The sequence below is a fragment of the Parasteatoda tepidariorum genome, chromosome 3 (genome assembly GCF_043381705.1).
Source record: "Parasteatoda tepidariorum isolate YZ-2023 chromosome 3, CAS_Ptep_4.0, whole genome shotgun sequence".
In the NCBI taxonomy this organism is placed as follows: domain Eukaryota; kingdom Metazoa; phylum Arthropoda; class Arachnida; order Araneae; family Theridiidae; genus Parasteatoda; species Parasteatoda tepidariorum.
Window position 1 is genome coordinate 62,528,998 of NC_092206.1, and position 23,421 is coordinate 62,552,418.

General features: G+C 28.8%; 2 protein-coding genes across 4 annotated transcripts in view; one reads left to right on the forward strand and one right to left on the reverse strand.

The window, feature by feature from the left end:
* LOC107449958 (proton-coupled folate transporter) overlaps positions 1–23,421 on the reverse strand; it is a 103,032-nt gene that overhangs the window by 44,985 nt on the left and 34,626 nt on the right. The window lies entirely within an intron of this gene.
* On the forward strand, positions 11–23,187 carry LOC107439550 (probable peptidoglycan muropeptide transporter SLC46). 3 transcript variants are annotated; one of them, XM_016052190.3, is made up of 6 exons: positions 11–221; positions 11,624–12,670; positions 13,948–14,184; positions 19,369–19,452; positions 21,096–21,252; positions 22,891–23,187. In XM_016052190.3, exons 2-6 carry the CDS (start codon positions 11,719–11,721, stop codon positions 22,979–22,981), a joined length of 1,521 nt encoding a protein of 506 aa, XP_015907676.2. In that variant the 5' UTR covers positions 11–221; positions 11,624–11,718; the 3' UTR covers positions 22,982–23,187. The 3 variants fall into 3 exon arrangements, with proteins under 3 accessions (XP_015907676.2, XP_071034818.1, XP_042895377.1); XM_071178717.1 differs by lacking the exon at positions 11–221 and adding an exon at positions 9,052–9,235; XM_043039443.2 differs by lacking the exon at positions 11–221 and adding an exon at positions 10,729–10,802.

The following is a 23,421-nucleotide window of genomic DNA, read 5'->3' on the forward strand; positions in this document are numbered from 1 at the left end:
TAACAGATATCAAAATCTTCAAAAGTAAAAAGTGTGTAAATAATTTTCAAAAGACTTTGTTTCGAAATATGTTTTATGAAGCACCTTTTGCACGTCATTTAGTATTTTCTTATCAATGGGTACAAAGGTGAGAAAAATGTCTTGAAGAAATCCTATTTTGCATTAATTTCAATCTTTTAAGATTATTGCTCTTCATGTGAGAGTCACCCTGCAAAATTTGGGTAAGTGTTTTAATCTTTCTCACTTTAAGTTTTTAGTATTAATAAAAATTTGTAATAAAATAAATTGTATTTAAAACTCTTTTATGTTGATTGCTACTTTAATAAAAATAGTTTTAAAATGATATTAATTTATTTCGTTTGTATTTCTTTGTTCTGTTTTAGTTATACTATAAAAAATTCCAGTTCTTTTTACAGATTTTCTCTTTATATTTGACGGTTTAAAGCGATTTTGTTGACAAAATGGTTTTTTCTATTTTTTACCCTAATCATAAACGGATTAAAACCACCAGTTCAAATTCTAGTTTTTGCAACGCAGTTTTCCTTACTGTACTGTAACTCAACATTTCTTCAAAGCATTTTACGAATATTTTCTACATTTGCTCTATTTTTCAGCAATTATTTTATGGTTTTGAAAAACCGCGATTTTATTTTATTACCTAATTGATACTCTACCTGATTATTATATTTTTCAGACATAACTTTTTGGTAAGTTTAGTTGCCAGACATTTTTATACGGGTGGGCCACTAGTTTAAAACGTTTTTAAACTTAAATATTATTTCAATAAGAAAGCCTTTTAAGGTAAAACTATTTAAGATTTTCCTTCATGGACACTAGAGTTGCGGTAACTCAGACTCGGAACATGGACTGCGGACAGAGTAACCTTTCACTGAGTAACCTGGGTAACTTTCCACTGAGTAATCTGGGTAACCTTTCACTGAGGTTACCCAAGTTCTAATCCCACCGTCGACTGGGTTGAGGGACTTTTCTTCTTCGCTCACACCGAGCATAGTTATTTTAAAGAATTTTTTTCGATAACGGAGTTTGTTTGTTTGAAACAAAAGGGTGGTGATTTGAAGTAGTAATTGCAAGTTATTCTTCAGAATTAATATTGAAACTATCGTAACATTTTTGCAATCCCTACATGTAGCAATCCCGACATAACTTTCAGTCGCAGTATTTAACTAAAATCTTTTTTTTTATTATCATAGAAAATCTTGTATAATGCGCTTCTAAAAATTCATCAGAAAATTTAGAGGAAAATATTATGGCAAAATGAAAAATGAAAAAACACTTGAATCAGTAGAATAATGTATTTATTCTTGAAATATTTTGAAATGTAAAATGATGTATTTAATGGTTTAACTTTTAATTTCTTTTATATTTAACAACCGAATTTCTTCGGTATGTATACCATATAGAAGATGGGTAGTTTCTTTGGGCTCCTTAATACGATAATGTAACTTTTTGTGCATTTCTCCACTACTAAGAGACAATTAAAAAAATATACAAATGCGAATAAAAATATTTTTTTTTTATTTTCACCTATATTTTTTAATCATTCAAGAAATAATAATTAATATTCATTATTTATTTATTTTTGTTATTTAATTTTGTAATGACCGAAATAGTTTGAATTAAAAATTATAATTTATTTATGGTCTTATTACATCGCCTTAATTAAAGTAACTAAAACATTTCAAAATATGAAGGCGGAAATCGTTCAAACAGGAGCAGAGAACAATAAATTTAAAAATATGACTTTTTAACGTTCTATGAAGTAGTCAACGGATTCCGAACCGATATCATTTAAAGTTGCGCGGTTCAAAACTTAGTAAAAGTATATAAATCCAAAATTCAGCACTTTTTGAATATTACTAGAGTAAATTATAAATAATATAGTAAATAACAATTAAAAAATTGTACCATTAAATAAGTATACTTTTTTTCCAAATTATGAGATATAATTAATAAATATTTAATACTTATAAAATTTATTAATTATAAATTTTCTAAATTGAAAAATTTGTAAATCATAAAATTTATAAATATTTATTAAAAGCAGAGGTTGTGAAATTTTTTTTCTTTTCACAAATTTTTTGTTTGACTATTTTTAATCTTTTCGTACAAGTATCAATATATTCAATTAGTTTCAAATAGTACTTTACAGTTTAGAGTAAAGTGACTATTATTAGCTTAACATCTTGAATAGTAAAAATACACAAGCATGTCTTTATTGTTGATTAATTTATTTTGATTTAGAAAAAAATGCTATACTAACTACTTAACACAGTAAAAACCTGTGTTTTGCAAATAAATACTCACTAATATATATTACAATATCTTGATAATACAAATATAAAAGTTTCAGGTTTAAATTTTTTTTACTGAAATATTGACTTAAGACCTGAATATTTGGGTTTTAATATTTTATTTTTCTCAAAACTTAAAAGGAATAAATGTATGATTGATGATTAGGAAACACCAAGTTTTTTGTTATTAGTATCCATCTTTCTCAATAATTATAAATCTACTTAACAGAGGTTTGTGCTTAAGCCGATCGAATTCGTATGCTTTATTTGATAAAGTTTTTGTTCGTTGGTTTGTTGGAAATAATATTTTCTTAAAATTATGAAACATTTAATCAAAAGTAAGCAGGAAAAATGGTTTTCCCTCTATACTTTGAAAAATCACGTTGAAACAAATACACGTATGTATTTAAAAATATTATTTTTTTTTACCATTTATTTGGTATTGGTAATAACATCTTTCATTTCACCAAATAAATGTTAATAGATCTTAAAATCTTTATTATGCTTTTTAGCACGGTTTATCTAAAATTGAACTGTTTTTATAAGAGTTAGATGACGGTTAATGGCATTATCTGTGTACTGTTCCATTTTGGCGTAGCAAAATGAAACTTATGCCAAGCTATTAAATGGTAGTAAATACTACGTAAAATTTAAACATCAAGCAAAACTTTTTTAGTATATAAGTTTTGGCACTCAGCCGACCAGTCTGTGTAGGGGGCAGGGAACTATCCTTGCATCAGAAAGGTTCTGGGTTCGAATCCCGGGCAAGGCATGGATGTTTCTTTCCCTCTATCTGTGTTCTATGTTCTTTCTCCTTTGTGTGTGAATGTGTGAATGTGACCCGCCCTATAAACGGGTTGTGGTAGTGTGACGTGGGCGACGCTGTTCCACCGCCGTGGCTTCGCCACAGGTGCCCACTGGGTAACGAAAAGAGAATTAGCAGTTCTGGCACTTTCTGTGGCCAATGGACAATAGCTCCAAGTGCCCGCCATTAAAAAAAAAAAGTTTTGGCACTCTGAATGTTATTTATGTTATTTAGTTAGAGGTCACTTCAATGGTTCTTACGTTATTTGTAATTAAATCGTCATCTATACTCCTCGAGAAATATTGCACAGTGAAAATGGGTTGTGAAGGGGAAATGTAGCTCTTGACCACGTGTTGACCAAAAAAAAAAAGAAAGATTTTGTGAAGCAAGCGACGGAAAAACTAGTGAGAAAGTATTGATTGGAGAGGAATTTTGAAAAAAAAAAAAAGGTTCTTGTCCAACTCGAATTTCAAACTTTATTTTTTCAACTTCAAGAATTGTAAGTTTAGTTTTTAAATTTTTAGGGGATGTAAATAAGTGCATGTAACAGTCGTGTATATTTTTATTATGAATTCAATAGAATGAGTGCTTCTGAAAATTCTCAAACCTTGACATTCGTTGTCTCAGAATCAGTTTTCACTGACATAAGCCGTTTCGCTTCCTTGATCTTCGTATCATACCATTATGTCTCTGAGTATTCCGGATAAAAACTGGTAAAACATATACAGAAAATAACTTTAACAACACATTAATTTTTTCGTATCTGTAACCATTCAATGGAATTGTTTGATTTAGCTATGGATTTGACGTATTAATAATCTTATTTGCAGAAAGAAATGCACAAGTACCTATTTTTAACTGCTGGTGGTAAAAAATATGCTACACATAAGAGAAAGAAGAAGATTGCTTTTACTGATACGTCCTAGTGGATCAACAGGAAAAGGCTCGAATCTCTGGCAAAAGTTCTAAACAGAAGCACTGTCAACAAATTTCGGATCTAATAACTATAAAAAGTGCAGGCACACAGAGTGCGGGTACTTTCTACCGTGAATTCTATTTTTGACTCAAAATGTAGAAAAATAAAAAGTAAAAAAATAATAAATAAATAAATAAAAAAATCCGAAATACCGTAATTTTTGTACAGTAATATTTACTGTAAAATCACTTAACTGCTGTATTTGAATAAATATTTCTGTAAGAATTATGATATAAAAATTTACGGTAAAAATGGATTTTACAGATGCTGCACCCAAGATGCTGATTTTGACAACAACTCTAAAAATTTTTAATGTATCTTAGCATCAAAAATAATGACTACTACCTTACACCAAACGTAACGCAGTTAAACGCAGGAAAAAATTCTTCGTGAAATAAAAATCAAGGATAGTTCTCAGTGCATTAAAGAAATAAAAAACTTACCAAATTTACAATGCATTAATGAATCTTTAAATTTACCAAATTTTCTACCAAACAGCATGATATTAAACCAAATGTTATTAGCAATTACAATATACGTCATTATCATAGAGTTACGGTAAAAATTACCGTAATTTTTTATTTGCTTATAGAGCAAGAAAATATGGCACCTTGCACCACATTTTGGTAGTAATGACGATACTTTTTTTCAATATAGCTTTCGATTAGTTCATTAGTTTATGTACGAGTAAGAATATTTAAATAAAAGAACACATACTCGGTTTTTGTTTAATTATATTTAAAAAACGAAGATAACTTTTATGCCATTGGTTATCAGAATAAGATGTGACAAATCGAAATTGTGTTGTTATAGAACAAAATCGCTTACTTTATGTTTAATGTTCTTTTTTAACATTCCTACGAAAAATAAAAAAATGCTCAAAAATAACATTTAAAATGAGAACATGAAACAAACGGCCCAAAACAGGTCATTTTTAATTTTTTAAATAAAAATCATCTATATAAATATTGTCATTGTTTTAATTTCTCATTGAGTTTTCTATTAAAACAAAATATAAAGCGATAAATAAAATTTTATTGATTAGAGATTTCAATCAATCACCAGCATTATCTGCATATTTTTATGTAAATAAATATTATTATAACATGTTATTTAATCATGTCGATGGATAAGGGAAACGTTACTCCGGATTTTTAAAATTGAATATAGTAGTAGTTTAAATCAAATCGATAAAGGAAGCAAGTTTGCGCAGGTCTTTTATTTCGAAAAAATTAAGTAAACAAAGATTATCACTTTCCATATTGTTTTTGTTTCAGTTTCTCAACTAAAACAAATCATTTAGCGATAAATAACATGCAATTTCAATTAGTCATCAACATAATATGCATAGTCACTAATAAACAAATGTTATCATAATGTATCATGTCATCAACAAAATGTATCATGTCGAAGAATAAACAAAAGCATTGCTCTGTTTGAAAAATTATTTTTTAACTAAAATTATTTTTCAAAAAACTGCGAATAATATATTTTTATTTTGATACAATAAATGTATTGGTTTATCTCATGAAAATCGAATTAAAATCAGATTATCTAATGAGTCAACATTAACTTTGATAAAGTTACTTTCGATTCTTTGGTTCAATAACTTGAAATCAGAGATTAATAATGTCTTTCCTAATTTTCCTGGAAGCCCGGAAAACTTTTTTTATCATTTTCAAAAACACTTTTTCACTTGTCATCTCATTGCATCAAATTCACTATCAAAATGGTAAAAGTATCCACTATAAATTAATTAAAATGTTGTCACTTGATGTTTTAATATTTGTTTCTTCAAAAATACTTTTTCGGTTTTTGAGCTTTGAATCCGAATTTGTTTTACGTACAGAAATGGGTAAGAAATATTTTCATCGAAACTTTTATTAATTCTGAAAGATTTTCATAGTTCTAAAGATTTGTTCAAGAAAACTTTAATAGCAATTTTGCTTATATTCAGAATTTTATGTAATTTTATTTATATGTTAATGTTATTAACCTTTAGATTACTGAGATATGGTTTATCTGACCCCAGCTTTGGATTTTTCTTATCAATTTTTTATAGAATAAAATATACTTTTACAAAGTATATTTTATTCTGTAAAAGTATTTTTGGTGCATATTTAGAATGCTTCGTACATTTAATTATTGTTAATTGTTTCTGCAGACAAAACACTTGAAAACATGCCAAATGAAGTAGGTGCTGTCCTTAGATTAAAAACTGAAGAAATGCAAGCAAGTAAACATATTCTTATAAAATGCAATTGTTTTGTAATTTTTCTCCCCTGAAGCTTCAGTGTTAATTTCAATATTCACAACATTGGGTAAAATACTTTTAGTCATTTCTAATAAATTTTTATTGCCTGTATAATAACAGTAAATAATCTTTTGACTAATTTTCTGGCCATTCCGAATATTTTACATTCCTTTGTTGTTTCAGTTTAAAATTCAATTACTGAAATCTATAAATTTTCAGTGTGTTGACTTAATGATATGATTTATTATTGTTTGTAGATATTTATTTTAAAAACATGATTGATGCTGTTATGGATTCATTGAACTGACACGATTTTCTTTTCAGGTTAAAGAGCATGGGAAGTAAATCAGAGCTTCATAAAAATTCATATTTAGCATATAATACGTAAGACATTTCTGTGAGAGAAAAAAACTGTCTAGAAAATGACAGTTACACCAACTATATCAAAAAGCGTCAGCTTAGCCGAAGAATCTTACCAAAACAGCGCTACAATCAAAGTGCCTCAGTTCGATGCCAACAAAGAAGCACCACAAAACAGCTCATTCTTTTCACGCTTTACAAATGTAATAGGTATATTCAGACTAGAACTAACAGCTTTTCTGCTAACATTCTCATACGTTCTTCCAAGGATAACATCCACGTCAATGATTTTAGAAAAAGTATGCCTAGCACATTTCAAATATCCACAGGATGTATGCGAGTCCCTGGAATACCACAGTGAACTCAAACCAGCAATTGAGAGATTGGCGNTTTATAAATATTTATTAAAAACAGAGGTTGTGAAAAAAAATTTCTTTTCACAAATTTTTTGTGTGACTATTTTTAAAGTTTTCGCACAAGTATCAATACATTTGTTTCGAGCAATACTTTACAGTTTAGAGTAAAGTAACTATTATTAAGCTAACATCTTGAACAGTAAAAATACACAAGCATGTCTTTATCGCTGATTAATTAGTTTTGATTCAGAAAAAAAAATTATATACTAACTACTTAACACAATAAAAACATGTGTTTTGCAAATAAATACTCGTTAATATATATATTTTTGATAATCCAAATAAAAAAATTTCAGATTTCAAAAAAAATTTTTTTACTTAAATATTGTTTTAAGACCTTAATATTTGAGTTTTAATATTTTATTTTTCTCAGAACTTAAAAGGAATAAATGTATGATAAAATGTATCGATGATTATGAAACACCAAGTATAATTTTTTGTGATCAGTATCTACCTTTCTCAGTAATTATAAACCTACTTAATAGAGGTTTGTGTTTAAGCCGATCGAATTTGTATCCCTTATTTGATTTTTTTTTGTTCGCTGGTTTGTTGGAAATAATTTTTATTTTTTAAATTATAGTTCTCATTATGAAACATTTAATCAAAAATTTAATTGAGCAGGAAAAATGGTTTCCCTCCATACTTTGAAAAATCACAATGAAACAAAGACACATATACATCTAAAAATATTTTTTTTTTACCATTTATTTGGTATTGGTAACAACATCGTTCGAAAAATAAATGTTAATAGATCTTAAAATCTTTATTATGCTTTTTAGTACGGTTTATCTAAAATTACACTGTTTTTAAAAGAGTTCGATGACAGTTTACGGCATTATCTCTGTATTGTTCCATTTTGACGTAACAAAACAAAACTTATGCCTGGCTATTAAATGGTAGAAAATGTTACGCAAAATTTAAAAATCAAGCAAAGCATTTTCGTCCATAAATTTTGACTCTCTGAATTCGAATATGTTATTTATTTTGAGGTCATTTCAATAGTTCTCAAGTTATTTGTAATTAAATCGTCATGTATTACATATTTAGCTTTAATAAGTCTTGATAAATAGAGAACGTAGTAAATCGGTTCTCCTCGAGAATTATTACATAGTGAAGTGACTTAGCAAAATAAAACTTATAGCTAGCTATTAAATGGTAGCAAATGATACATAAAATTGTTACTCAGTGAAGTGACGTAGCAAATAAAACTTATGGCTAGCTATTACATGGTAGCAAATGTTACGTAAAATTTAAACATCAAGCAAAACTTTTTTTGTCTATAAATTTTGACGCTCTGAATTTGAAAATGTTATTCAGTTTGAGGTCACTTCTATGGTTGTCAAGTTATTCGTAATTAAATCGTCATCTGCTACATATTTAGTATTACTAAGTTTTGATAAATCAAGAACATGGTGAATCGGTTCTCCTCGAGAAATATTAAACAGTGAAGATGGGTCGTAAAAGGGAAATGTAGCTCTTGACCTCGTATTGACAAAAAAAGAAAAATTTTGTGAAGGAAGCAACGGGAAGACCAGTGAGAAAACATTGACTAGAGAGGAATTTTGAGAAGAAAAAAAAGGTTCCTGTCCAACTCGATTTTCAAACTTCATTTATTTCAACTTCAAAAATTTCAAATTTTGTTTTTAAATTTTTAGGAGATGAAAATGAGTGCATGTGACAGTCATGTATATTTTAATTATGAATGAAACCTTGAAATTCGTTTTCTCAGAATCAGCTTTCATTGACATAAACCGTCTCGCTTCCTTGACCTTCGTATGTCTCTGAACATTCCTGATAAAAACTGGTTAAACGCGCATACAGAAAATGACTTTACCAACAAATTCATTTTTTCGTATCTGTAGCCATACAATGGAATTGTTTGATTTAACTATAGATTTGACGTATTAATAATCTTATTTGTAGGAAGAAATGCACAAGTACCTATTTTTAACTGCTGTTGGTAAAAAATATGCTACAGATAAGAGAAAGAAAAAGATTGCCGTTACTGATACGTCCTAGTGGATCAACAGGAAAACGCTCGAATCTCTCTCAAAAGTTCCAAACAGAAGCACTGTCAACAAATTTCTGATCTAATTACTGCCAAAAGTACAGGTACACAGAGTGCGAGTACTTTCTACCGTAAAATCTATTTTTGACTTAATTTTTTTTTTAAAAAACGAAAAATCCGAAATACCGTAATTTTTGTACAGTAATATTTACTGTAAAATCACTTAATTACTGTATTTGAATAAATATTTCTGTAAGAATTATGATATAAAATTTTACGGTCAAAATGGATTTTACGGATGCTGCACCCAGGGTGCCAGTACTTTTGACAAAAACTCTAAAAATCTTTACTGTATCTTAACATCAAAAATAGTGGCTGCACCCTCACACCAAACGTGACGCAGTTAAACGCAGGAAAAAATTCTTGGTGTAATCAAAATCAAGGAAAGTTCTCAGGGTTCTCAATCCATTAATGAATCTTTAAATTTACCAAATTTTCTATCAAACAGCATGATGTTATCTAAAACCAGACCAAATATATAAAACCAAAATGTATATATAAAACATTTAAATAAAACCAAATGTTATTAGCAATTTCAATATACGTCATTATCATAGCCCTACGGTAGAAACTGCCGTAGTTTCTTATTTTCTTCTAGAGCAAGAAAATATAGCCCCTTGTATCATATTTTGGTAGTAATGACGATACTTTCTTTTTCAATATAGCTTTCGATTAGTTCCATAGTTTATGTACGAGCAATACTATTTAAATATAAAAACACAGACTCGGTTTTTGCTAAATTATATTTAAAAAACGAAGATAACTTTTATGATATTGAAAATAAAATTTTATTGATTAGAGATTTTAATCAATCACCAACATAATCTGCATATTTTTATATAAATAAATACTATTATGACGTAAAGAATCATGTCGGTGAATGAGGAAATCGTTACTCCGGATTTTTAAAATTGAATATTGTCATAGTAGTTTAAATCAAATTGATAAAGGAAGCAAGTTTGTGCATGTTTTTTTATTTGGAAAAAATTAAGTAAACAAAGAGTATTACTTTCCAGATTGTTTTTGTTTTGGTTTCTCAACTAAAACAAATCATATAGCGATAAATAACATGCAATTTCAATTAATCATCAACATAATATGCATAGTCACTAATAAACAAATGTTATCATAATGTATCATGTCATCAACAAAATGTATCATGTCGAACAATAAACAAAACCATTGCTCTGTTTGAAAAATTATTTTCTAAATAAAAATTTTTTTCAAAGAACTGCGAATAATATATTTTTATTTTGATACAATAAATGTATTGGTTTATCTCATAAAAATCGAATTAAAATCAGATTATCTAATGAGTCAGCATTAACTTTGATAAAGTTACTTTCGATTCTTTGGTTCAATAACTTGAAATCAGAGATTAAAAATTTCTTTCCTAATTTTCCTGGAAGCCCGGAAAACTTTTTTTTATCATTTTCAAAAACAATTTTTCACTTGTCATCTCATTGCATCAAATTCGCTATCAAAATGGTAAAAGTATCTACTATAAATTTATTAAAATGTTGTCACTTAATGTTTTAATATTTGTTTCTTCAAGAATACTTTTTTGGTTTTTTGAACTTTAAGCCGAATTTGTTTTGCACACACAGACAGGTGAGAAATATTTTAATCGAAACTTTTATTAATTCTGAAAGATTTTCATAGTTCTGAACATTTATTCCAGAAAACTTTAATTGCAATTTTGCTAATATTCAAAATTTTATATAATTTTATTTGTATGTTAATGTTATTAACCTTTGGATTATAGCGATGTGGTTTATCAGACCCCAGCTTTGGGTTTTTCTTATCAATTTTATTTTTAAGAATTCACCTGTAAAAGTAGATGTTATTCTGTAAAAGTATTTTTTTTTTTTGCATATTTAGTAAGTTTCGTACGTTTAATTAACTCTCTGTGAACAAAACATTTGAAAACATGCCAAATAAAGCAGGTGAGGTCCTTAGATTAAAAATTGAAGAAATACAGGAAGTTTTTGTGGGGAAAACGTATTTCGTGTCTAATTTTGTGTCTTGATTGCTAGAAAAGTAAACAGCAAAACGGAAGGGAGTTACAATTCACAAGTAAGCATATATTTTTATAAAATGCTATTGTTTTGTAATTTTTCCCGCTTGAATCTTCGGTGTTAATTTCAATTCTCACAACAATGGGTCATTTCAGTCATTTCTAATAAATGTTTATTGCCTGTATAATAACAGTAATTAATCTATTGAGTAACTAATCTATTTTCTGGTCTCAACATTGCAAATATCTAACATTCTTTTCTTGTTTTAGTTTAAAATTCAATTACTAAAGAAACCTATATACATTTTTAGTGTGTTGACTTAATCATATGATTTAATCGTGTTTATAGATATTTATTTTAAAAACATGATTGATGCTGTTATGAATTCATTGAACTAAAACGATTTTTTTTCAGGTTAAAGAGCATGGGAAGTAAATCAGAGCTTCATAAAAATTTATATTCAGGATACAGTACGTAAGACATTTCTGTGGAAAAAAACTGTCTGGAAAATGACAGTTACACCAACTATATCAAAAAGTGTCAGCTTAGCCGAAGAATCTTACCAAAACAGCGCTACAATCAAAGTGCCTCAGTTCGATGCCAACAAAGAAGCACCACAAAACAGCTCATTCTTTTCACGCTGTACAAATGTAATAGGTATATTCAGACTAGAACTAACAGGTTTTCTGCTAACATTCTCATACGTTCTTCCACGGATAACATCCACGTCAATGATTTTAGAAAAAGTATGTCTAGCACATTTCAAATATCCACAGGATGTATGTGAGTCCCTGGAATACCACAGTGAACTCAAACCAGCAATTGAGAGATTGGCGACAAATTATCAGCTTGGACATACTCTTATCCAGACAGCACCCGCTGCTCTGTTAGCATGCTTCGTAGGTCCTTGGAGTGATAACTATGGACGAAAATTTCCTGTATTGCTGGCCTTATCTGGGTTGGCGCTGGATTCAATAGGGTCAGCTGTAGCAGCCCACTACTTGAACTCTCGCGTAGAATATTATTATATACCAGCCCTTTTCTCGGGACTTTCTGGGGGTGTGGTGTGTCTTTTAGCGGTGGTCTATAGCTACGCCTCAGACTTGACTCCATTCCATAAGAGAACTATGAAATACGCCACACTTGAAATATCTTCTGGGTTAGCTATACCTCTTGGAGCTGCCTCTGGAGGTTGGATATATAATTTCTTAGGATACCCAGCTGTGTATTTGCTGTCAACGGGAGGAGTGGTTGCTACTATCTTATGTGTTTTATTCCTATTGCCTGAAACCAGAGGAATGGATAGAAAAGAAACGTGGCGTGAGAAAATTTGCGAACTGTTTTCTTGCAAGACTTTCATGGAGAGTTTCATTGCAACAGCGAAAAAAAGACCTTTTAAAGGAAGAAGGCAAATTGTACTTTTGATCATTTCAATGTGCTTCATCGTCATATCAACAAATTGTAAGTGTTACATTTAATATTTAATATTTCGCATTTATTATTCATTATATTATATTATCATCCTACATTTAAATAGGTCATTTTTTTAACTGTTTTCAATAACTACAGAATATAGTTAAAGATTTCGTATATTTTAAAGCTCATTTTAAGACTTTCTCAAACATTTCAATAATAAGAGTTTAGGAACTAATTATTTTTGCTTAATGTTACACCGTTCCGCAGTTCATTAAGTTTGCAATAATAATATACCATAATTCGAAATTTTTGATAAACCGATTACAAGTTTTCATTGAAAACTGAATTTATGAGTTTTGATTATGAAGTGATGTATAAAGAACGAAATTGCATACTAACGGAGGGTTAGAAAGTTTTGAAAAAAGATAACAATAGTATTCCGAAATTAGAACTTTTTTTTATTCCGCAGTCCATTGAGTTTGCCATAATAATATACCATAATTCGAAATTTTTGATAAACTGGTTACAAGTTTTCATTGAAAACTGAATTTATGAGTTTTGATTATGAAGTGATGTATAAGGAACGAAATCGCATCCTAACGGAGGGTTAGAAAGTTTTGAAAAAAGATAACAATAGTATTCCTAAATTGGAACTTTTTTTTTATTCCGCAGTCCATTGAGTTTGCCATAATAATATACCATAATTCGAAATTTTTGATAAACTGGTTACAAGTTTTCATTGAAAACTGAATTTATGAGTTTTGATTATGAAGTGATGTATAAAGAATGAAATTTCATACTAACGGAGGGTGGAAAAGTTTTAAAAAAAGGTAACAATAGTATTCCTAAATTAGAACTTTTTTATTTTGCAATAAATATTTATCACCCACTATTTCTCAAAAAAAAATCTATAACATTTCAGATATGGGCTTTTAATTTATTTTAACAATATGATAGGATTATGGTATTTTTATAGGTCAAAACGCCCCATAGTTTAAAAATTAATATTTTTGCATTTATATTTAAATTTAAAATTACCCATGTATGATATATTCCTCTATTTAACATAGCTTAATTTCTGCACATTTTTATACTCAATCGTGAGTTAAATCAGTTTAACATTTTTGTCATGATTTCTTAAAGGATCATAGAGCCTCAAAAAAATTTTTAAACAAATTTCCATGTAGTTTTAATAACAAAAATAAACTCCTAGAAAAATTTATGAAGAGTTATAGAATTACAATAAGATTTATATATTATTTATTAACTATAATGCAAAAATCACTTTTATTGATAATGAAGCTCAACGTATATTTTTTCAGCCACGAGTGATATTAACTTCTTATACGTTCACCATCAGTTCAACTGGGGAAACACTGAATATTCTACAATAACAGCAATGTATTCAGTGATAGCTCTTGTATTATTGGTTATTATACTTCCTCTACTTAAAAAAATTAAAGCAAGTGATGCACAACTTGGTCTCATTGGTACAACATCACTCTTAATTAAGTTCATTGGAATGGGCTTATCATTTAAAGAAATTGTCTTTCATGCAGGTAAATATACTTTTACTTAGATTTACAATTATTTTTACTGTTATAATAATTTTCAATCTGTATCTATTTGTTTCTGTTTTTTAATATTGAAAATGTAAGCCATTATCTATTAATGTTTTCGGTATATCTAAATATAGATATAATATATATAATATATCCGTCACAGGGTAAATAAAACTAATACTATAACCAGGGCTGCGAAAAAACTCAGAAATTTTACCCGTCCTCCTTTGAAATTAACTTGTAGCTTCTAAATAAATAAAAATATAATTTTCTCTTATTTATTACTAACATTTATATAAATTTGCACAGTGAATTAGTAGTTCGAGAATACTAGTACTAACTAGTAGTACTAGTACTAACTAGTACTAATATTAGTAGTACAGATAACATTATACAGTAATAAAAGAAATAATTTAAATGATAAAAGTCAAGTTATCTGGAATGTCAATTTATCCGAGGGTACTGCGATTTTTAAATGAATAAAATATGACGTTTGCCAGTTCCACAATCAAGTCAGTTTCTGCACAGAAATCTAAAAGGGGTTTTCCATTTAGGTAGATGTTCATAATTGCGTTTAACGCTTCTTGTTTAAGACCAGTACGTAATGTGTTTTTTTTGTAAGTTCATTGCTGAAAAGCCCCTTTCAACCGCTGTAGTACTCCCAGACAGAGAAAACCTAAATTCCACCCTGCCCAGTATGTTGCTGTATTTGCTGTATTCTAGATTAGAGGGTCATTTTAGAAGTGAGGCTCTAGACCAGTGTTTCCCAACGTGGGGCCCACGCCCCACTGGGGGGCATTTTGATTGTTAAGGGGGGCAATTCGAAAATTGACTCGACACGAGTTTAACCCTTTTGCTCCGGGCCATTTACATTCAATGCTAGATTTCGGTGCCAAAATTGAAAGAAAAAAGCAAATTCTTAAATAATCGAGGCCAATAAATATTACGTGACTTAGCGATTTTTTAGGCGACGAACCTGAATATCTGTTAACAGTCGATGGTAAAGCATTTGTGAGTTATTTAGCCGGTACCTTTGAGAAACTAACTATATTAAATAAGCAACTTCAAGGAACAAATGAAACTCTGTTTGATGCAAAAGCGAAGATATTTGGTTTCATTACCCTTATTGAGTTATGTCAGAAATATATTAACAACAAAAACTTTGAACAGTTTCATTGGCTCCAAAAATGTGAAGTAAATAATACCGCTTCACTTGTTATTGTCGATGATCTGAAAATTCTTTCGGTTGATTTAAAAGAAACATTTTCTGATTTAAAACAAATTGATTTTCCAACACGGATGATGCAGTCAATGTTAGTGGATTTGTCTGATATATCAAATATGCAGTATCAAGAAGAACTCGCAGATATGCAAAATGATGAGTCACTTAAAATTTTATTTAATATAAAAGGAGTGATGGCGTGGCTTTGTGAGGAAACTGAAATCAAATACCCAAATGTGCAAGAAAACTATTGTTACAGTTTCCATTTACATATTTAGCTGAATGTGGATTTAGTTTTGTAACTGGTAAAAAAAAGAAATCGCCTGGATGTAATACAACGGAGAGACTTGAGACTGAGCTAGCAAAATTGGAACATAAAATCTCTGTGCATCAAGCATTCAGCACAAGGATCTCAATAAATTAAATTATTACAGAAAAATTTTAAAATTATTTCGAATTTGATTATATTAAAATTATTTCGATTTTAAATTTAGTTCTTCATTATATGTTTTGAAAATTTACTTACTGTGTTTCGTTGACAATTTTCTAGTGATTCTTTCCTAAAACCTATATTTTAAGCTACTTAAGTGAACAATTCAATTTTTTAATATTAAAGTTTATGGATATGTTACATGTGGGGCATAAGAATTTTAGAAAGGATTAGGTGGGGCATGGCACAAAAAAGGTTGGGAAACACTGCTCTAGACTCTTGAAAGATAAAAAAAAATGAAAATGTATCACGAACATTAACGGCGTCGGATTCGAAAAATTTCGTTGTCCGCGGGGAATTTTTTCGAGCCCTGACTACAACCATATTTAAATTTATTGATTTATTGATCATGCTCAATTTTGATATTAATAAAAAGACATTCAAAATTTTTGTCAATACAGTAGTTAATAAAAACTAACAAAAAAAAAATCTGTGAGAGTCTCAATAAAATTAAACTTCGCGAGACATGATGTCATTTCAGAGTTAACTAATTTAAACAGTCAGTTATCAAAAATTTATAATATAAAAATAGTTTGTTTAAGAAAACATTTCTTGCAGCAAATTCATGCTGCAAAGCATTTGTATCTTTACGAGTTCCTGCATTTAATTCAAAGTTTTCTGACAGGTGGCACTGTAATTCCTTTCTACCATTTTTTTTTTCTGTAGCTTTATTATGGTGTATGAAATTTTTAATTTCCTATTATAATACAGCATTGTGACATATAATGGTGGTTTCACGAATAATGCATGCTATATGATTTTTGATAATGAAAGATTTTAAAATGCTGCGATGTAATTTTCAGTTGTTTTTCGTTGAAAAGTGTACTTACTTACATTACCATCCATTGAAGAGAAAAAACAGGAACTCTTGGGGGAATTTATACCTTATCACACATAAATTTGCTGCAAAAAATCGCCTTATCCGTTTCCCTGAACTAAGTCTTTAAAACCGACATTCTAATTTGGGATATCCTGTATTTTGTCCAGGTATATTTTTCATACGTTAATACGTATGCCTAATTCTATATATGCATTATGTAAATTTTTCGTACTACGTATAAAACTCAGAGAAGTAGTAGTAAAATCAAAGAAAGGGAAAAAAACTTACAAAAGCAAACGACAAAATCAAAAAGCAATATAATTAATATCTATTTCCTAGAATAGAGACGACAATCACGAATAAATTTAAACTTTGAAGGTTTATTTTTAAGTACTTTAACTTACCACTTAAACATCATTTTAGTATGGGGATTTAATATTCTATTAATTCTGAATTCTGACATTATATTTTCATCTGATATTTGCATAATTTTTGTTTTGAAGCAATGGCATATGTTTTTAGCTATGTACCTAGTGTAGTACTTTAAGAACATTTTGAGCATTATAAAGATGGATTTACGTAAATAGAATAATTTTTCGTTTAATTTAAATAGTCTTTTTTCGGCTAAAGGGTACTAATTTTTGAAAAGTTAATAGTTCTGTAATTTCATTTATAATATGACTTAAAACTACTTTAACTAACGCAAGATATTTTAGTTCGAAGTTATATATTTTCTCGGCCAAATACTGCATTTAAAGACACTTAAAATTGCATACATTTAAAGTAAATTAATTGTCAAATTCTACATATAATGTTGGTACTATAACGTTTCGATTTGCCTGAAAGATAATAAAGCAAAAGAGTGTTTGAGACTTATGTATTTCATTATTACTCTTTCGAAATATTGTTTAATGTTCTTAAGAATGCTCTTGAACTACTGAAATAATTGTGGTAATTCCGTACCCAATTAAAGTGTTTTGAAGTAACGTCCATCAGCCGTGATGCATATCTGTACACTGATGTAAAACTTCTGTTTCATAGAGCTCTTAAAATTGGAACAAATTTTATAAATAACATTAAGAAACATTTTTTTTTGGTTATCTCTGATTTATAAGAGTTTTGATTCTCGCTTCGCTGATTATAGATCTGTAATCGGTTTTTCTCTGCAAGCTACAAAGCTACAGTTTTTATGCAGTGTAATAATATATTCCTAAAACCAAGTTTTTTCAAATTCACTCAAACGACAACTAGGTGTTCCCACTTCTTTGTTGCGTAGGGAGTGGTAGAAAAAGACGATAATACGTTTTGCTTTACGATGAGATATGCTAGCGTGACATGTTTTTTGCTTCAAGTGCTATTTTCAAAGGAGCGGCCGAGTGTATATGCATGAAAAAATATATATGCATTCTTTATAAACTTAATTAAACTAAAAGTACTATTTTGAAAATAATCTGTATTTTTCAGATCAAAACTAATTTCATATTTGAAATCACCTCACTCGTATTTGGTCTGATCAAGACCTTGCATAAATACAATAAAAAATTTGTTTCCCAGTGTAAAACCAAAATATTTGAGAAAGGAGCAAATGTCGAAATCAACAGTAAAACTCAAAAAATCTGAATTCAAGAGTATTGCGGATTAAGACTTCAATATAAAAATCTTTATATTGCTAAAATTTTTGTAAACCAATCAGTGTTTATCGAAAATATTTGAGAAAGGAGCAAGATTTTAAAATGTTGAAGTCAGCAATAAGCTAAAAAAATCTGAATTAATGAGTATTGCGAATTAACACTTCAATACAGAAATCTTTGTATTGCTAAAATTTTATTATGCGCTAAAAAAGTAAACACCTTAAATTACTTTTGATGTAGCGATTTTCACGTTCTAGTACTCCATCTAGATGGTTCGGCAGCCTAACTCTTAATTTGCGAATTAATTTGTGCAGAGGCTGTTTTAACTCATAAAATCAGACACAAAAACGGACTTCTTTGACCAAATTTACCTTCTTTTTTCTTGACAGATTTGGACTCTTGGTCTTAAAATTATGTGTAGTAAAAATTGAAAATACTGCACCAATAGTTAGACAGATTTGGATTCCTAGCCTTAAAATTATGGGGTAATAAAAATTCAAAATACTGCTCCAATAGTTTTGTCAGAAGAGCGGACGAAAGCTTGGGACCCCTTAATATTAATTTCACTTTTTTCCGAGTTCCGCCGCAACATGTCCAAAACTAACAAATTTATTTTTAAAAAAATTGCACACAATTTTAAAAATTATTTATCCAAATATAATTACAGCTAAAAATATTTCAATATCAATTTATAATTTTTATTATATTATTTAAAAACAGTCAAAAAAAATTTAATTTCAAATGAAAATAACAAGCTAAACAACAAATAGCGAACAAACTTAATAACAAACAATTAAAAGTAAACTAAATTTTTATAAATTTATATGAATTAAAATTTAAAAATATATAAAATTTGTATTGTATTATTTCTTCGAAATCTTTCAAATGGTATATAATATTTTATATACCATATTATATACCAATACCCGTGATATTTTCTGACGTAATTAAAATTGTTAGGGAAAATTAAAGCCGCACTTTACATATTACTTTTTACATGTTCTGTTTTCTTTTTTAGCTAACTTACTTGGTTTATTGTCTGCTTGTGCTCCATTGGCAGCAAGATCTAGAATATCAAAAGTTGTTTCAAATGATGATATAGGTAATATACTGTTTAACATTAACTGTAAGGTACTTTTTTTCATGACAAGAATATGATTAAGGACTACGATTAAATTTTACTTTTTTTTTAATAAGAGGTTCCGCTTATCAGCCCCCCATTCTCCGTAAATACTTAGCATTCATCTTTATTTTGTTTTGTTTTTTTAAAAGTTCCTATTTTTCGCACTTGAAGGACGTGTTGTAATAATGTACACAATTATCTGTATCAACATTTTGTTAATAGCTGTAACGAAATGGAGGATTAAACAGATTTGAAAAACATTTAATTGTATTTGAAAAAAAAGTTTAAACAAGGAAATACAGTATGTTTGACACAATATGACATTAATGAAAAATATTTTTATTTTTTTACGAGACTTTACATTACAACATTTCATTACAACAGTTCATTACAACAGTTGTTAGTGATCCAAAGATGGAAAATAAAAATATGGATTCGCAATCCTTTTCACAAATCTTAGCTCTCCAGCTCTCGATGATTGTGCGCTTGATTCTCATAACTTGTTTGCCAAGTTGGCACAGAGAAAATTGTTAAACCTGGTTGTTAACCGCATGAGGTGAAAGTAGTGAATGAACAATTTTTCTCACAATTAATATTTTTAATGACATTTTTTATGGTTAATTAACTCTTTTGCTTGAATATGATTAAAAACCAATTTAAAAATTAGTATTTAGTCATTTTTTTCCTGAGAAATTTCTGACAGCACTAAAATTCTTCTGACTTTAATTTCATCAACAAAAAAAATTCGTTTTTTTCATCCTGAAAAGTCTTGACCTAAGGACATTCCATAGATTCTAAATGTTTCTTAACATCCAGAGAGATTCATTTACTCTAAAACTGTCACTCTGTTTTTGGATAAGCAATCCTTCATTTACATATTCATTGAATTATTGCAATCACTTAAAAACTAATTGAATAATTTAATCTTGAGATAGAAATTTCTGATTTAGACTTTTTTTTTTCCTGAAACAAAATCATTCCTGAAACAAAAATGAGTGTCTTGAAAAACATTCCTAATACAAGTTGGAGAATCTACAAATTTACCCTTGATGAGCTCAACATGCTTTTTATGATATGGAAATAAATCGTCATACTTAAAAATCGTTACCCTCTATATGCTGATCAGAAAAGAAATTAAAATAACAAAAACAACAATTTCTGGTTGTAAACCAAGTTATTCACATTTCCATTATTCAGATTTTACAAATTATAATTCTGAGCCGTTCGAATCCCACCGATGGTTAGTCGATTCAAATTCCGAACCCGGCTATCACCGACCACTCTACTGGCATGAAATATCCTCAGTGGTAGACGGATCATGGGTTAGAGTCCCCTTGCCATCCGGCTAACCGTAGGAGGTTTTCGTGGTGTTCCTCTCCATGTAACACAAATACGGGTTAGTTTCATCAAAACTTCTCCAACGGAGGCAAATTTCTTCCTATACTTCATCCTGGATTGGGTTCAAAATTACAAGGCTACAGAAGTGAACATTAGTAGTCGCAAACCCAACATTTTGCCGGCTGTTCAACGACGGTTATAAAAATAAAATATAAAAAAATGTATTTTTATCTTTAAAAATATACTTTTCAGAAACTAACGTCTGGTATTTGTTTCTCTTTTAGGGAAAGTATTTTCATTCGTAGCAACAGCAGAATCATTACTTCCCGTCATGACTACTGTTCTTATTTCTCAGATTTTCAACGCATTTCTCGAAATATTTCCTGGAATGGCGTACATTGTTCTCGCAATATTCCTTGTCATCCCATTCAGCGTTTTCATGTAAGTTGATATGAATCACACTATTTTTAATTCACATTTTTTAAAACTTTTTAAAGTTATATTGTGATTATTTTTGTAGAATTAGATAAAAATAATGAATCGAAATTAGCATATGAATTTACCTGCAGCACTATTTTCATAGATCCAATTTAGTCTGTGAATGCAAAACAGTCAAACGAAAAATGACATTGTGAAACTTTTGCTTAATCTAACTGACATGTAACAAAATCTGCAAATATAATGTCCTTAAAGATGATTGATAAAAACTTAATGTTGTTTAAATTTAAGTTGAATTTTATGCAATGATACTAAAAAAAAAAATTTTTTTTCAAAAAGAAAAAAAAAAGAAGAAAAAAAGAACATACAGATAAGACTGCAATCAAGTAGCAGAAAAAATATTCGTTATTTTTTTTTCTTTGCGGTAATCTCTGAATTCATCTTTTTAAATTTTATTTGGAAGAAATTCAGAGATGTTCAGAAACGTTAGTATTTTTTTCCCGGTTATATGTTTACATTTTAAAAGAAAGTTCAGATGAAAAATAACACTGGGGAGCAATATTTTCTGTTACATGAGATTTTTTAACGGATCTTGGATACTTTTAAGTCACAGATTTTAAATCTGAAATTGATTTCTCTCTCCAAGCTACAGTTTTTTTAAAATGACATTTTTAGTCTATTTTTTGTCATAATGCACAAGTTTAAAAACATTATATATAACAGGGAGTGTCAAAACTATTGTGACAAACTTCCAAAGGAGTTAAGGCACATCATTAGGTTTAAAATACCACGAAAAACCAGGCTTAAAAATGTCGCAATGTGCCGCTAGGAGTGCTTTTTAATTATTATCTGCTTCTTCTGCTTCTTCTACTGCTTCTGTACAGGTCATTATAGAGAAGCACTCATAGCCACGTACTGTGAAGTTTCCGCACATGGGTTCCTATGCGATTTTAATTTTAATAGTGTGTCCAAACTCCTCTGAAACATTTTCGCTACATGATATCATTAAACTTGTACATTTTGACAAAAACCACACTAAAAATTTGTTGTTTTAGAAGCAAAACTAAGTTCAGATTTGAAATTCTCATTCTCGAATCAGACAAGATCAAAAATTTGTATAAACGCAACATTGCAAAAACTATTAAAGTAAAAAAAAAACACACGTTTTGAATAGTAAATTAATATTTAAACTAGAATAAAGTAAAACATTATAAAATTCTGCTGATTTTCTTGTGAAGAATGTTGAATAAATGATATCTAAACAGGTTTGATCGTCATATGAAACTTGTGGTTGTTTCTTTTAAACAATTTTCAACTTATTTCGATTTCGTCATGTACTTAAACATGTTCTGTCAACGTAGTCAATGGATTTGAATCGAGTTCTTTTTCTGGCCTAAATAATAACTTGAGAACCCTAATGTGCAGTAGTTTTTTAATTGATTTGATTTTTGACAAGGATTTTAAAAGTATATATTAAGCTCAGTAATTAGGGAACAGTTCATATATGTATATAAAAAAACAATTAAAAACATACATATTCTGAATCTATCATAAAGATATTGTTAATTTGAGATATCTTATAAATTGGAGAATTTGAAGACGTTCTAATCAATAGTTTATAATTATTTTTTTATTTTTCAGATGGTTAACCTGCCTGCCAAATCTCAGTTACGAAGAAATACATGGAAACAACGAACAAAACCGAGAAATATGTGTTAAGGTCGATGCTTAAAATGAGTTTTCAAATATATCAGTGCAATAATATTTATATTCATTTGTATGAAACTGTTTATTGTATAGAATATAATGAAGCTCTGAAACTTTTAAATGTTCAATTTTTGTTATTTATTAGTATTGACATCAGTATTTTTTCATGTAGTCCATCATATTTTTAACTATGTATTTTAACATCATTAATAAAAATATTTTCTTACTCAAGCATGTATTTAAATATTTATCTAAAACTGAATTTATAATTGAAACTAAGTTACTTAAATCCCTCCTTTGGTTGTGTTTAAGCCAATCGATAAATAAATCTTTTTAAGGAATATTATGCGATTTTTATAACTGTCGTGAGTTAGTAACTGTTGCATTTTGCTCATCTCTAACCATCATCCTCAGTTTTGATTATAAAAACAGCACAAAATATTAATATGAAATTAATTTACTTTT

Excerpts from the sequence above, each read along its gene's own strand:
- LOC107439550 (XM_016052190.3), top strand. The coding sequence starts at position 11,719 with ATGACAGTTACACCAACTATATCAAAAAGTGTCAGCTTAGCCGAAGAA. Across the intron at positions 14,185-19,368 it reads AGAAATTGTCTTTCATGCAG|CTAACTTACTTGGTTTATTG; the intron begins GTAAATATACTT and ends TTTCTTTTTTAG. Across the intron at positions 21,253-22,890 it reads ATCCCATTCAGCGTTTTCAT|ATGGTTAACCTGCCTGCCAA; the intron begins GTAAGTTGATAT and ends TTTATTTTTCAG.